The 16,599-nt window shown below is 41.7% G+C and overlaps 1 protein-coding gene across 1 annotated transcript; it reads left to right on the top strand.

Moving 5' to 3' along the window:
- The first annotated feature begins 1,070 nt into the window (after nucleotides 1-1,070).
- frrs1l (ferric-chelate reductase 1-like) lies at nucleotides 1,071-14,515 on the top strand. Its single transcript, XM_077213659.1, has 5 exons — nucleotides 1,071-1,477; nucleotides 2,778-2,862; nucleotides 4,194-4,332; nucleotides 4,417-4,663; nucleotides 12,826-14,515. Exons 1-5 carry the CDS (start codon nucleotides 1,258-1,260, stop codon nucleotides 12,996-12,998), a joined length of 864 nt encoding a protein of 287 aa, XP_077069774.1. The 5' UTR covers nucleotides 1,071-1,257; the 3' UTR covers nucleotides 12,999-14,515.
- Nucleotides 14,516-16,599: the final 2,084 nt, after the last annotated feature.

Below are 16,599 nucleotides of genomic sequence, written 5' to 3'. Positions count from 1 at the left end.
AAAAATATCACAATAACATATCATGTAATTTAAAAGGACAGTTTAAATGTACACTAGCAGTAGTGAATACTTTGAATATTGTATATACCTATATAAGCTATATTACTCTGGCTTATACAGTACAGTAGGGCTATATTGCAACGTGATGAAGCCTCTTTCCGTTTAGAAATTAAACACTGCCATCTAGTGATTCGTGTGTTCACATTCTCCCCTACTGTCATTGTAAAAACCACACATCTTTTGAAAGAGATTAACTAATAATAATAATAATAACAATAATAATAATTAAATGTGTAATAAAAAATCCCAGGATGGGTCACTTTACTTTAAAATAAATTTTGTGAAATTGTTACAAACATTAGAGGATTAGATGGCTCGGCTGTATATTTAGTTCCTACTTGTAGATCTAGGCTATGTCATTACATTTTATAATGTTAATACACAAACTTATTCGACATACCTATTAAAATCTGTTTGTTACTCTAAAATTTGGGCTCTAGGTGGTATAAAAGGCCACATGATGACGATTAATGAATCTAAAAAATTGGCTTCACGTTTTAAAAAAAATAATCGTAGAAATAGTTCCTTGTTAAATATACCTTTCATCTGTAAATTATAAGGTTATTAACATTCTACATTTTACTAAAAACGATTTTACAATATTTGTACAGTAGCCTATTAGGCCTCAATGCCTATTTGTCTTTAAAAAATCTAATATTTGTTTAATAAGGTTTTTAACTTACATTTAACCAATTATAATGTTTAACATACTTTCCCCTTTAAACACGTTATAACCTACAGTGTGTCTGCGACTGTAGTTCAGTGTGATGCTATTGGAACGAAATACTGCCGATCTCTATCGATTGACGTGCAAGGCGAAGAAAACACACATAGAGAGGGGAGGAATAATGTGTGAAATCAGTGCAGAAGGGTTCCATAGATTCAGAAGTGTGCAATGATGTGATAATAAATAAGAAATTGCTATTTCTAGTGTATACAGTTAATATTATCACCGAGCGCCGTGTCATTAACAAGCAACATCAGTATTGGTTACAAATCTCACCTTGAGTGGATTGGTTTGGCCCTATTCATTAACGGCACCTCTCAGCAGCACCCCCTCCCCCTCGGACCAAACGAAACGCTTTATCATGAAAGGGATTAAATTAGCTACATTTTATTATTTGTTATCAGTCTAAGTATCAGTACTGGAATGCGACTAGTAAATCAGAACCGATTCTCTTCGCCTGTACAATAACCATGATCGCATCAGTCATGTATCTTCTGCACCCGCTGCTGCGGATCTGTGTGCTGCTGGATGCGACACTGTGGCTGGCGGTCTCTGCCAGCCCTACCGATGATAATGTACTGCGGGCCGGCCATGGAGAACACGGAGAGCCGGGGCATGAAGAACCACATAAAGACTCCTACAGCACATTCGCCTCCGAGTTCCTCGAGTCCAGATACCTTTCAGACGAAGGTACGATGGAATAAAACGACAATTGAAATCATGAATGTTGTTTTTGTGTCTTTTCTCTGTAAATGTGAGTGCAATTCTTAGAAGCAATACATGTAGTGTATGGTCATACTGTTTGATGCCCTCCCTCGGAGCGGAGGCCTTTTAATTAGGTTAATTGTATTGTCTGTTAGTGATAAATATTAGCTATACTTTTGTGAGATATTGTTTTTGATTCACTGATATAATCCTTTCCATTCATATGGTATAAAATCAGCACCTTGGTCAGCAGCCTGTGAAACTCATTTCTAGTTATCAGCAGACTTTCCCAAGTCTATTTAAGTCTATTAAACTAGTCTATTTTATATTCAGTAGTATACTGTCTGTAGACGCCCAGACAGTGTTTCATAAAGTCATGACACATCAAAGGGATATAACAGAATAGATAACTGGGCCAGTGTTGTAGATAGGTACGGCTATACAACATGGGACAATGTTGAATAGTATAAAACAAGTTCAGTTTGTAAAGCTGCTTTGAAGCGATAGCTATGTATTGTAAAAAGCGCTATACAAGTAAATGTGAATTCAATTGAATTGAACATAAATGAAAACTAAAATAAGATTTGAAATTAAATCAAAACAAATGTAATTTTTCAAGCAGAGAATTCTGAAAATGTATGTATGCATCATACTTGATGGGACAGTGTTCAGTTGTATAAATGTGTAAATGTAAAACACTATGTGTTATAAAACAATACGATATACACTACCATTCTAAAATTTGGGGTTTCTATGTTAATATATCTTCAGTGTTACATGATCATTCTTATGTTGATTTGGTGCTCAATAAATATTTCCTATTTTTGAAAAAGCTTAATATAAATCTTTTGTTACATTATGAATGTCTTTACTGTTCTTTTTTGATGAGTGTGTCCTTGGTGAATAAAAATTTTAATTTCTTTCTTTAAAAAAACAAACTTACTTGACCCCAAACGTTTCATTGGTAGTGTCATATATAATGTACAATACAACAAGATATAGGCCTAGAGGCCTCTATGGGGTCTGTGGTGGTATTCTATAGGTCTACTCAATGTTTTATCAGAAAAAAAATTCTGAAAAAGAGTTACACAACAGTACATTATGCAAACCCAAATCTACAATTAATAAACTGAAGTTCAACTATATCATTGACCCTCCCACATTACTATGTATTAAATAAAATTAAAATGTAATGTAAAAATATATTGCATCATTGTTGTTTATTTTAGTAGTAGGACTAGCTGAAACCAGTTCATTAATGTATTGGTTGTCTGATGTCTCATAGGTTACCCCTTCCCAACTGCACCCCCTGTGGACCCATTTGCCCGCATCAAAGTTAGCGACTGTGGAGTAACCAAAGGATGCATCAGGTGAGCGCATGGAAAAAAGGTTAAAATTAGTCTAGGAACAATATATTATTGTAGTAGGGTCAAATAGTGTATTGCATGCTGTATTCTGCCAGTACTCTCAAGAGTTATAAATGTGAATCAGCCAATGGCACTGCTTCTCTGTTTCGTTCAGTGGAATGTTCTACAGCATGCAATATACATACACATCATGTAGAATTCTTGTAAGCCTGTGTTGCTGGTTATTCTAATAATTAGACACAGGTTGATGGTAAAATTTGCTGGGCATTACTGCCTGACGCACCTATGCCGGTGTCAAATTGCCAGCCACAGGGTCATCAGAATGGGAGCCACCCTTCACCGATGTTTCGCCCCTTATTCTAGAAAATCTCCGGGTGGTGGGGCAACGGACAGGAACGTCTCCCTGCTGCTGGACCTAGATCTCAGGTCCTTTTGCCTTGAGGCTTCTCAGCACCCCAGCTCTTGTCATTCCTCCTCAGCCATAGCCAAAAGCTTCCTTTTCTCTGCCTCTTCGGCAAGATCTTAAAGGGATAGTTCACCCGAAAATGAAAATTGATCAAATGTCATCATTTACTCATCCTTATGTTGTTCCAAACCTGTGTGACTTTCTGACATCCATGAAACACAGGAATCATTTGTTTTGTCCATATAATCAAAGTCAGTGAGATTCAAAACTACACAGGACCCCACTGGCTTTAATTTCATAGAGAAATAAACACTGAGATATTTTTCAAAATATCATCTTTTGTGTGTCGTGGCAGATTTAAAGTCTTTTGTTCAGGTCTGCAGGTTTTAAAGTTTTCTGATCCAGGTCTCAAAGAAAATCTTTCAGAGTCGAAATTCCAGGTCTCAGAAGGATTAACTGTATTGGGCAATTCAACAAAGTGAGATGCCAGCTGTTCAATAGTCAACATTCAGGTCTTATACCTTTTTCTTATCGTTGGTACCTAATGAGCATCTGTATTGTTATCTTTTTCTTATTGTTCCTCCTCGAAACTTCGCCACAATCAGAAACACCTGCTCTGAGGCCTTCTTTTTATTGGTGGAGAAGCTCTGCGCATGCGCTTTTTAAAAAAATACCTCATATGTTTTTTAGTACCTCTCCGTACCTTCCACTAAGATTTTTTGTACATGGTCTTTCAGGTACTTTTCAATCCTTACATGCCCTGTGACCTAGTTTTTCTGCTTGCCATTACAGCATTTAGACTTATGCATGAGACATAGGAGATTCCCCAACATGTGTTCCACAGAATAAAGAAAGTCAAACATGTTTGGAATGATATGAATGTGCGTACATGAATAAAATGTGTGCCTTAATTTTTCTGTTGCTGTAGATATGGCAAACCAGGCTGTGACGCAGAGACCTGTGAATACTTCCTGAGTTTCAGACGCATTGGCACAGATGTGGAATTCGAGATGAGTGCAGACACTGACGGATGGGTTGCTGTCGGTTTCTCCTCTGACAAAAAAATGGTAAAAGGGGAGGGAGTGAATATAAGGCAAGGTGTGAATGCTTTCAGACCTGCTAAGAAATACACAATAATATTGTTGTTGTAGGGAGGTGATGATGTCATGGGCTGTGTTCATGACGATAATGGACGTGTACGGATCCATCATTTCTATAATGTGGGCCAGTGGGCCAAAGAGATCAAGCGCAACCCGGCACGGGACGAGGAGGGCATTTTTGAAAACAACCGCGTCATCTGCCGCTTCAAACGGCCTCTTCATGTGCCACGGGAGGAGACGCTAGTGGACCTGCACCTAAGCTGGTACTATCTGTTTGCTTGGGGACCTGCCATACAAGGTAAGTCATTCAGCCCCATTTTATATGAGCCCAATTATGCTTTTTTATGCTTTAGTTAAGAGTGTAATGTTGCTGTTTGAGCATGAAAAAGGTCTGCAAAGTTACAAAGTACAGAGTCCACTTCAAAGTTAGTTATTCTCTATTTCCGTAAGCACCGTTTCTGAACGCTCTGATATGCCTCGATTGTACTCTTGAGGTATCTTCTGGGAATGCACACATCACAATATTCCTCATTTAAATAATTCCAACCCAGCACCCAAAAAAGGGACGAGGCCTGGTTGAGTTGCATTAGTAGCAATCACAACACATTGGTCCAGCCGAACAATCAGAGCGCTTTTTAGAAGGCAGGGCTTCAAGGGCTTCGTTATCCGGGACTGGCGGATTAATGCGAGCAAAGAAAACGGGCTTAATTTTGGATACATGAAAGACGGGGTGAATCCTCCTGTACACTGGAGGAAGATTGAGGCGGACTGTCACGGGACTAATGATTTTAGTGACAGAGAACGGTTCAATGAATTTAGGCGCCAGCTTATTTGAAACGGAGCGGAGAGGAATGTCCTTGGTAGAAAGCCACACTTTGGAACCGATGACGTATACGGGAGGCCTACGCCGGTGGCGATCGGCTTGGGCCTTGGTGCGCGCCCCCACTTGGAGTAGAGTCTCACGGGCTCTAGTCCAAGTACGGCGACACCTCTGGACGAAGGCGTGTGCCGAGGGGACCGCGACTTCGGACTCCAGACTAGGAAAAATAGGTGGCTGGTATCCTACACTACACTCAAACGGTGATTGGTCCGTGGATGACACTGGAAACGTGTTGTGGGCGTACTCCACCATAGACAGTTGCTGACTCCAAGAGGAAGGATTCTTGGACACTAAACATCACAACGTTCTTTCCAAATCCTGGTTGGCTCGCTCAGTTTGACCATTGCTCTGGGGATGGAACCCGGAGGACAGACTGACAGTCGCACCCAAGAATTTACAAAACTCTTACCAAAATTTGGACACAAATTGGGGTCCTCTGTCAGAAATCACGTCTGTCGGGAGGCCATGTAGCCGAAAGACGCGGTTAACGACAATCAACGCTGTCTCCTTGGCTGAGGGTAATTTGGGCAAGGGAATGAAATGGGCCGCCTTCGAGAATCGGTCCACCACGGTCAAAACTACCGTGTGACCCTGGGAGGGTGGGAGGGCGGTGATGAAATCTAGAGCGATATGGGACCAGGGTCTTGAAGGCACCGGCAGCGGTTGAAGTAACCCATCTGGGGGCCGATTGGAAGTCTTACCTGTGGCGCAAACTGAGCATGCCAAAACAAAACTGTGAACATCGCGAGCCATGAGAGGCCACCAGAATCGTTGCTTGACTAAAAACTTAGTGCGATTGACCCCAGGATGGCAAACCACATTGGAACAATGTCCCCACTGAATGACGCTGGACCGTAAACCCTCAGGCACAAATAAACGATTCTGTGGACAGCGGATCGGAGGCGTTACCCCTTCTAAGGCCTTCTTGATCTTCGACTCCATGTGAGTGTAGAGATGAATAGATTCTCTGGTAAAATGCACTCGGGAGTAGACGGGCATTCGGAACGGTCAAAAATACGCGATAAAGAATCGGGTTTGATGTTCTTGGAACCCGGGCGGTACGAGAGAGTAAAATCAAAACGACCGAAAAAAAGAGCCCACCGAGCCTGTCTGGAGTTTAGTCTTTTAGCAGTCCGAATGTATTCTAAGTTCTTGTGGTCGGTCCAGACGATAAAAGGTACCCCCGACCCTTCTTACCAGTGGCGCCACTCCTCCAATGCTAACTTGACTGCCAACAACTCTCTGTTGCCAATGTCATAATTACGTTCGGCAGGGGCTAAACGATGAGACAAAAACGCGCAAGGATGCATCTTATCGTCTGAAGGAGAACGCTGGGATAGCACTGCACCTACCCCCACCTCTGACGCGTTGACCTCCACCATGAACTGACGTGATGGATCAGGGGTTATCAGGATGGGGGCTGAAACGAAGCAACCCTTCAGTTTAGCAAATGCCGCCTCGGCTGCGTCTGACCATATGAACGTCGTTCTGGGGGAAGTCAAGGCGGTCAGAGGTGCGACTAGTTGGCTGAAATTGCGAATGAAACGCCGGTAGAAAGTGGCGAATCCCAGGAACCTCAGTAGGGCGTTACGGGAATCTGGACTTGGCCAATCCACCACAGCCTTAACCTTTTCAGGATCCATGCGCATTCCCTCAACCGAGATGATGTAGCCTAGAAAGGGAACAGACTGTGCATGAAAAGCGCATTTCTCCGCCTTGACAAAAAGCCCATTCTCTAGCAACCTCTGAAGCACTTGTCAAACGTGCTTCACGTGTTCCTGGATATGTCATCCAGGTAGACATATATGAACTGATCGACCATGTCTCGCAATACGTCATTGAAAAGTGCCTGGAAGACCGCTGGGGAGTTGGAAAGGCCGAACGGCATAACCAAGTATTCAAAGTGCCCCCTGGGGGTGTTAAACGCGGTCTTCCACTCATCCCCCTCCCTGATGCGGACCAAATGATAAGCATTCCTTAAATCCAATTTCGTGAAGATAGATGCTCCTTGCAACCTCTCGAAGGCTGAAGACATCAACGGCAAAGGATAAGTATTCAGTAATCAATAGAAGGTCACAACGATCCATCCTTCTTCCCCACAAAAAAGAACCCCGCCCCCGCTGGAGAAGAGGAAGGGCGGATGAATCCCGTTGCTAGAGAATCAGAAATGTATTCCTCCATGACCTCTCTCTCTGGGACAGAGAGTGAATATAATTTGTCCTTAGGCGGAGACGTACCTGGCAGTAACTCTATAGCACAGTCATAGGGACGATGCGGGGGAAGAGAAGCAGCCCGAGACTTACTGAACACCTCCTTCAGGGCACGTGTTCCGTGGGCACATGAGATAAGTCCACTGCTTCCTCCTGAAACACAGGGACAGAAACAGATGGACAAGCAGAGACAAGACAAGACTTATGACAATAACTGCTCCACGCCGACACAGACTTGAGCTGCCAGTCCACCTTGGGGTTGTGACGGGTGAGCCAGGGGTGACCAAGAACGATGGGTGCAAGAGGAGTGTCCAGAATGTAAAAGGAGATGGTCTCGGTATGGTTGCCTGACCTGATAAGGGTGATGTCTTCGGTGGCCAGTGAGATGGTGGGGAGTCTTTGACCATTGAGGGCGTGTACTGCAATCGGGTGCGAAAGGTGTCTGAGGGGAACTTGAAATGTGCGTGCAAAGTTGTGGTCCATGAAATTACCTTCTGCCCCTGAGTCCAGAAGTGCCCGACAGCCGTGGAGGTGAGTAGACCATCGGAGCCTTACCTGAAGGAGAGTAGATGTGGATGAGGTCTTCTCGGCAGAGATGCCACCCAACAGTAGCCTCATACTTACTGTCGGGCTGGGCCTTTTAACGGACAACTGTAAGCGAAATGTCCAGCTCCTCCACAGTACATGCAAAGGCCCAGGGATCTCCGTCTCTCCTTCTCCTCCCGGGAAAGCCGGGCTCGACCCACCTGCATGGGCTCAGGATCGTAAACGGGGCTGACCGCGCCCCCGCCTCCAGAACGCTGTCCCTCAATCCCTCCAGAAGGACGGTTAGGTTGAATTCGTCGATCCATTCGTGAAAGACGTGCGTCTACTCTCAGGGCCAGAGCAATGAGATCATTGAGCTTGGTGGGAAGATCCATGGCGTAGACTTCCTTCTGGACGCGGTCAGCCAGCCCATGCTGGAACATGTCCCACTGCGCCTCCTCGTTCCATTGTCTCTCTGCTGCCAGGATTCGAAACTCAATCGAAAAGTCAGATACGGATCTCTCACCTTGCCGTAGATCCGGCAGCACCCTTGTCAGCTTCTCTTCCCGCAGCGGAGCAATCCTAAACACGTTGCATCTCGTCGGAGAGCCGCTGGAACGAGGAGCAGCATTCGTCCTGATTTTCCCACACTGCCGTTCCCCATAGCGCTGCCCTCCCAGACAGCAATGTCAGGACAAATGCGACTTTGGTTCGCTCTTCCTGGAATGTCCTGTGTTGAAGGGAGAAATGCATTTCACATCGTGTTAAGAAAGCTCGACAGTAGTTTGATTCACCTGAATAGGACTCAGGAACCGGCAGACGAGGCTCTGACTGGGAGGGTTCCGCTGGTGGTGGTGGTGGTGGGGGAATCGGCGGTGCGGGTGGCGCAGTGGGAATCCGAAGTTGTTGGATCTGTTGGGTGAGCCCGGACACCTGCGCCACTAAAGCCTGAACGGCGCGAGCTGTATCATTGAGGTTTTTCTCCTGCGTGTCCATTCTCTGTATGCTGCTGTTCACGAATGCGTCTGGTGAACTTGAAGAACCACTCGCTGCTTCCATGAGGGTCAGATCGTTCTGTCAGGGATAATAAGAACAGGAAGCAAGATGCAAGTGAAATATTTATTGTAGATGAAGTAGTTGGTAGTAAGTCCAGAGAAGACAGGTTAGTGGAGCAGGGACCCCGATGGTCAGATGGATCTGGTGAAGAGAGTGCAGCGGTGCGGTGAATGAGTCCAGTGACGAGAAGAATCCAAAAGTAATCCACAGGAACATGAACAGGAACAAGGAAGGCACAAGACTTGAGACGTAGACTGGAACAACACCGGGAAACCACAAACAACGATCTGACAAGGTAAATGAGAAAGTGATGAGAATATATACACATGATGTAGTATATACACTGCAGCTGTTGACGGGAGTGATGAGTGATCGCTGATGATGTTAACGAGCTGGCACGCCCACCTAATCAGCACACATACAACAACAGAAACACGAGACAAGAAGGAGACATAGGATTTATGAACCTTGACACCCATATTATACACCTTTCTGGAGTTTTATTTTATGTGTTGATGTCCTTAAGAATATATATTTGCGGCATAAGTACCAAAAAACATCTATTTTTACAGCTCCTTTCTCAGGAGCTCTGCTAAGAACAGGTCGATTTTGGCCCATCTTATTAATATTCAAGAGCCTTTCTTCTGATTGGCCTGTTGTTTTCTGAGTGACGCATGGCCAGGCCAACCACAGGTAACTAGGGTAATGTATGCTGAAGCCGCAGTGCTGTGGATTTGTGATGTTCACAAGTAAGGTAAATAAAACACCTGTAATGATGAACATTGCTGAGGAAAATGTTATTCTGCCTTATATGTTCGAGCCGGACTCAGACCCCAAATTGGTGACGGCAAGAGACAAACAACCACCTCCTCAAACGCGGATGTTTTAGAATGGTTGGCTAATTAATGTTTGTTTGTTTCTTTTCTTGTTTTTTTTACTTTCGGCGTTATTGTAAGAGTATTATAATTACCATTATATCAATGCTGCACCCAGATTTAACGCTAATTTAAACTGTCTGTAAACAAACTCAGACTTTGAAATAACTTTACCCATGCAAGTAACATTAAGTTACACTAAACGTTAGTTTCTGTTAGCAAAACAAAAGACACAGAGACTGAGAGAACTCAATCTCACTGTCTTTAACTCGGTAAAAACAACAGACACCAACACGGTGTCTGTAACTTAGGAAAACAATTTATTTTGTCTTTTTTTTTGTCTTGTTTCCAACAGATATTCTATCAAAGCTTGTGGCAACCATAGACTATACAAAACAACACGTCAGCATCAATTTGTATCCGTTTACAAACTATAATTTCAGATTATGCCAGCTCCATAACGTAAGATATAATGTGTTAGAAGTTTATTTACAGGTTGCGAATTTGAGGTCGGACTAGGGATGGCGAAAACTAAAAATTTTCTTGACCGACCACCGAGCCTCATTAGCCGGTTGAAACCGGTTAACCGATTAGTTTAAAATATCCAACGCTATTTGAAAAACAGCCATTTCGAGCCGCGCCTGCAATTTCGCAACTCTGTCGCATCTCTCTCTGTCTCCCGCTCACACACACACACACACACTGCCCCGGCGCCGCGCGTCCACTCACGTCACTTTTTTAAAATCCCCTACAGCGCGAAACATGAGTCCCGCAAACGCGTGCCGAGGAGCTTGTATGTAATCGGAGGAAAAGGCTCTTTAGTTTTGAAATGGTTTGGGTACAAGGTGATCGCGTTGAAATTAAAGTCGTTAGTCTAGCGTTAGAAGCTCATTTGAAACATTGCAGCGGCTCATTTAAGAAAATGACAGCTCCGAAGAGACTCCGCTTTAGTTTGAGGTAACGTTAGTCCTAACAATAATAAAGAAAGATGATGATCATCATCACCTTATCTGTTACCACTGAAATGTAGATGTAATGTATTTCTACAGTATTACTACTGTATTTAAGCACTGTATCACACAAGTTGCAACTTACTGTGTCATTCTTTTTGGTGAAATGGTCCCATACACTACTTTTCTTTGCCGCTTCATCTTGTGGTCTGCCCTGGCTCTAACCTCCAGTGTTTTAGCCTGTAGCCTTTACTTTTCGCAAACCTTGTGAGCGCGCGAACCCAAACGCTGTGACCTCGTGCCAAATGTTTTTATTGTTTTTTTAAGTACAAACAGGCGAGTGATGAAAAATGGAGTGTGAGGGATTTGTTCACTTCACACAAAAATATCTTGGAATGAGATGGCTAACTGTAGTAGCGTTTAGTACACTGTCTATAATAGCTTTATTTAGAGATCACTTTTTTTTAACCGACTACCGACAACTTTCATCGGTTAACGTTGAGATGGTCAACCATCGGTCAAACGGTCATCGGTTAGCATCCCTAGGTCGGACCCAATAATGTAGGGCTGCAGCATCTTTGAGGAGTAGCTTCTTTGAAAAACATTAAACTGTTCCCTATTGACGGAGCAGTTACTTGTGAAATGTTCAGAACAGACGGTTAAGGTCGAACTAAATTGCTGTGGTATTTCAGAATAAATAAACACTAGCCACTGGTCTCTTATTGATGTTGTTGCCTGTGCAATGATGCAGTTTACTGACATCCATCGACTGAACTGTGTTTTGACGACATGTGTCCATGTTGTTATTGCTCGGCAACGATGTTGTCTGGGGTCGGGCAAAAGGAGGGCGGACGGTGGGCAGTGCTCGGGGTGGAGAATGAAGGTGGTGACTGAGTAGTTCTGACATCACATTTTTACGGAAGTCACAGCGGCTCGTGAAAAGGCACAGCTACTTTATGCAGGCTGTGTACATTTGTCTCTGGATTGACTGTTTTGAAATTTATATGGTAGTTACATAGCCCCTAGACCTCTGTTATCATGAAAAAACCAGGACATTTCAGTTTTGACAATATGGGACCTTTAAACATCCTTGTTACGATGCATTGCTGTAGAAACTTAACTAGCTAGTCACGACTGTTTCCCGAAACCGGTTGCACCTCTTGTCGTTTCAACAATATAGGACTGTCGTTAATGACGTCACCTGAAGGTGGTGAAGTAATAACTTCTGGCAATTAATCGATTCGAGAGCGTAATTAATGTTATTAATATTATTATAGTTAATTTACATAACAGAGAGCTGTTCATTATTTTAATTACATTAACATATGTTAATGTTAGGTTCCCGTATGCAAAAACGAGGCTGAATGTTGACATGCTAAAATATATAGATTAAAATGTGTATATAATATATATATATATATATATATATATATATATATATATATATATATATATATATATATATATATATATATATATATATATATATTTAAATTGGGTGAAAGATATACAATGTACTGAATGCCAACTTTCGCATGGTGCACAAGAGAACGATCTATTTAAGTCCACATGCCGTTTTATCTAGAAACTATGCTTCTAACCACAGCTCGAGAGCTGTAGTTCCAACCATGTAAGTTTGTGACGTTTTGTGAATGTTCACTTGTACTATGGTTCCAGGAAACGTCAAATCGTTCTACTATGTTGGTTGGTAACGATGGAACTTGTCAACATAGCTGGCTAACAATGCTTTTGGGAAACGAACCCCAGAGTGTTTAGAGAGGTGCAGGTGCTGCAACATATGTGAAAAATAATGTGTTTTTTGAACATCCACATATGAAAACCTATTCTAGTAGACCCCAAAAACAAAATCACAACTTTGTAAAAGGTCCCCTGTAAGGCTACAAATTCAGCCTGGTTTATGATTTTTACCCTGTTTACAGACATTTTGTTGTTTTTCTTCACAGGTTCCATCACAAGGCATGACATTGACTCCCCACCGGTGTCAGATCGCATGATTAGCATCTATAAATACGAGGACATTTTCATGCCTGCCACAGCCTATCAGACATTCTCATCTCCCTTTTGCCTCCTCCTCATCGTTGCTCTTACTTTCTACCTGCTGATGGGCACACCATAACCAGCCAAGAGAGAAGGAATACAACTATCCATGGAGACACGACTAATACGACTAGCTTAACAGTATTAGAAACAGGCAGCAATAAATAAGATGACAAACACATTGTGATTCAGAGATGAGAGTCAACCATACATTTATTATATATTATAACCCTGAATGGTATGTTACTCCATGGTAAGTTTAGCCTATAATAGTTGAAATAATCTGAGCCAAATTAATGTTGATATTCAGTATACTTAAGGTGCAGTCACAGTACATTTTTGGGTGCAAAAAATTGCCTAAAGTGATGCATGTAGCTCAGCTTTCTGTTGGTCAATGCAGTGAATCCATAAAAAACTTGAACCCATGGGAAAATCTTTTGCTGAAAATTCTCGTTTGTGTGGATTCGTATTGAAATGACTGCATTTCACCCGTGAAAATTGGCCAACCAGCAGTAAAAGTGTCCAAACCTTTACAGTGGCACATATCATGACACACTTTATCCCACCACAGAGCTCTACAGAGAAGTGAACTGCCTCCTGTTGAATTTAACGGTTTGCCAAATCTCAGTAGAAATGCTCTGCTGTTTGTAGTTGCCTGCTTTCCACTATTTTTCCAGCACATTATAGCTCTGATGAACATTTATTATTAATGCTGTGAATTTTAGAGGGATGTAAATTAATGCCTATGACTGACTACGCAACTTACAGCAGTACATAATTGGCCCTCCAGCACAAACACACACACATAGTATTCATAACACATCACTGCCTTCCAGTTAGCCAGCTCAGTATTTGATGATGCATGCCAGCAAACCAGCTTCATCTGAGCCATTTAAACCAGTGTTCACTTGAATAGAACCAGTCCAGAAGAGAAACATGTGGTTTTTATTCCAATGAATCGAAGACTTTCTATACCAAGGAGTTCATGCCACTGCCAAACTTACAAATGTTCTAAGAATTGATTGCTGCCTGTGTAGAACGATTTGGATCACACCAGTTAGCGTGTGGTTGTATACAGTTCTAATTCTTTGGCACTCTTTGAGAATATCCTGTAATAAAAAACACATTTGTATAGCAGATTGAAGAGCGCCATGTAAAGAGGTTTAGAAAAGTATTTTGTTTTGAATACATTCTTATATTTACCTGAAGGATATATATCAGGAAATGTACCTACTTGGAGGAGTTATACGATTCCTTTTTGATGTGTGCAGCCCAGATATAATTGTGTAATGTATATGAATGGAGATATTGTATGCTAATGGTCAAGGAATAATCCTTGTAAGGTTGCCAGTGTTATATTTTAATATACTTTTGAAATGTTGACATTGACAGTATCAGAGAATATGCAATGATTAGTGTGCTTTGTGAAGGACTGTGAGACATTATTTTAAACATGTCATACAAACTATTAGCAGCTTACATACATTCTGGCAAGTTTACTGTGAATTCTCTCCCTAATTGGAAGCAAAGATGCCTGTTTGATGTTCCTGAACACATTCTGCACTTTTTAAATAAAACTATGAAGACAGCTGAAAATGGGAACTTTTGTTATATTTGTCTGGATAAAATGGGAATGTTTTCCGCATATCTGAACTCATTATGCTTGTCACGACATGGCGCCTTGAAAAATAGTATTGGGGATTTTTAATCATCCAATTCAACTCCAATCTTTTGATTCAGTAATTCACTAATATATACATTCACTAATTCAGTCAGTGACTTTTTCTGCAGGTTACATCTTTACGTCAGTAGATGGCGACAAGTGCTACGAGCGTGTCACGAATCATTGGCTCATTCACTCAATCAAACGATTCATTAAAAACAACGAATCGTATGACAAAAGTCTTATATTTATATCACATAAATAGTAGGCTACTATTACTTGTATTAATAGTATAATAGAAATAGGATACCATTTCGAATTCACATATTCCCCCGGTTTCACAGAAGGCTTAAGCCTATTAATCCTATAGACTAAAATGCATTTAAGCTGTTTTAATCGAAGCATATTATAAAATATGTCAGTCAGTGCCATTGTTTTGCCTCAAGATAATATCACCAGTAATGTTTTTTTCTAAGGCACGTTTATAAAAACTACTTCAAGGGTTACTAGCCTAAAAATTTTTTTTAGTTAATGATATGTAAGACTGTGGCTTTATTAGTGCTGTTCATTGATATTGAAACTTTCTCAATATAATGAGATACTAAGTCATAATTATGAGAAATTTTCTCATTATTATGACTTAGATAATCTTTTTTTTTTTTTTTTACTCAACTATGGCGGAAACGGGCTTCCATAGAGTGCTGCCCTCTTCGAGTTGAATGGTGGCTACTGCAGTTGAATTTTCCTATTGGAAGTTGTTTCCCCGCGTGACATAAGCAGACTCTGCCAACGGCTCACTACCCATGCCCCTGGCACGAGCGCACCACGCCCTTCGCTAGCATCGTCGGCATCGGGAGTTAAAGGATTAGTTCACCTCAAAATGAAAATTTCCTAATAATTTACTCACCCCAATCAATGCCATCCAAGATATCCGTGTCTTTCTTTCCTCAGTGGAAGAGAAATTAAATTTTTTGAGGAAAACATTTCTGGATTTTTCTTCGAATAATGGACTTCAATGACAACCAGCGTTTTGAAGTCCAAATCAATGCAGTTGCAAAGGTCTTTTAAGTGCTTTAACGGTCTGTGCACGATCGCAGCTGAGGAGGAGAGTCTTGTCTCGCGAAACGATAGGTCATTTTCAAAAATAAAATAAAAATATATATACACATTTTAACTACAATTGTTTGGATTGAGCTGATCTGCAACGCGCCGCGAACTATGTCATCAAGTTGAAAGGTCACTGTCGATGTCGCGGGCGCCGGCGGAAGTACCGCCCTACTGTTTACAAAGTGATCAATACAATTTGAACCATAGATATCATATAGAGACTATATGATGTCTATGATTTGAACTATCCTCCTTCGCATGGTCGAGTGGGGCGGTACTTCCGCTGGCACCCGTGACATCGACAGTGACCTTTCAACATGATTATGTAGTTCCCGGCGCGTTGCAGATCAGCTCAATCCGAACAATTGTAGTTAAAAAGTATATATATATATATATATATTTTTTATTTTTTTATTGACCTATCGTTTCGCTAGATAAGACTCTCTTCCTCAGCTGCGATCGTGCACAGCCATTTCAAGCACTTCAAAGACCTTTGAAACTGCATTGATTTGGACTTTAAAACAGTGGTTGTCATTGAAGTCCATTATTCGAAGAAAAATCCAGAAATGTTTTCCTCAATTTAATTTCTCTTCCACGGAGGAAAGAAAGACATGGATATCTTGGATGCCATTGGGGTTAGTAAATAGTAAACAGTAAAGCGACCGTGGGTGTTGGAAAGGCGCTATATTAATAAAAATCGTCATCATTATTATTAGTAGGCTAATAACCACCCAAACACAAACTGCAGGATACCAGCGCTCTGTGAAAAAGTCAGTAATTATTTAATGCCAATATTAAGAGGTTGAGGCATTCTTACACAAAAACAAACATACTGCAAAACCTTTCCATTTGCACTTGAAATTGAACTCAAACTGTTCAGTTACTTTCTCAGACAGATGCTTCATATCCC

Source organism: Siphateles boraxobius, unplaced genomic scaffold, assembly GCF_051911475.1.
Source record: "Siphateles boraxobius isolate OS27281-9 unplaced genomic scaffold, OSU_SipBor_1 12, whole genome shotgun sequence".
Taxonomy (NCBI): domain Eukaryota; kingdom Metazoa; phylum Chordata; class Actinopteri; order Cypriniformes; family Leuciscidae; genus Siphateles; species Siphateles boraxobius.
This window is presented reverse-complemented; position numbering and strand designations above follow the sequence as displayed.

Coding starts and splice junctions, on each gene's coding strand:
- frrs1l (XM_077213659.1), top strand. CDS start 1,258: ATGATCGCATCAGTCATGTATCTTCTGCACCCGCTGCTGCGGATCTGT. Junction 1,478..2,777: donor CAGATACCTTTCAGACGAAG/GTACGATGGAAT, acceptor GATGTCTCATAG/GTTACCCCTTCCCAACTGCA. Junction 4,664..12,825: donor TTGGGGACCTGCCATACAAG/GTAAGTCATTCA, acceptor TTTTCTTCACAG/GTTCCATCACAAGGCATGAC.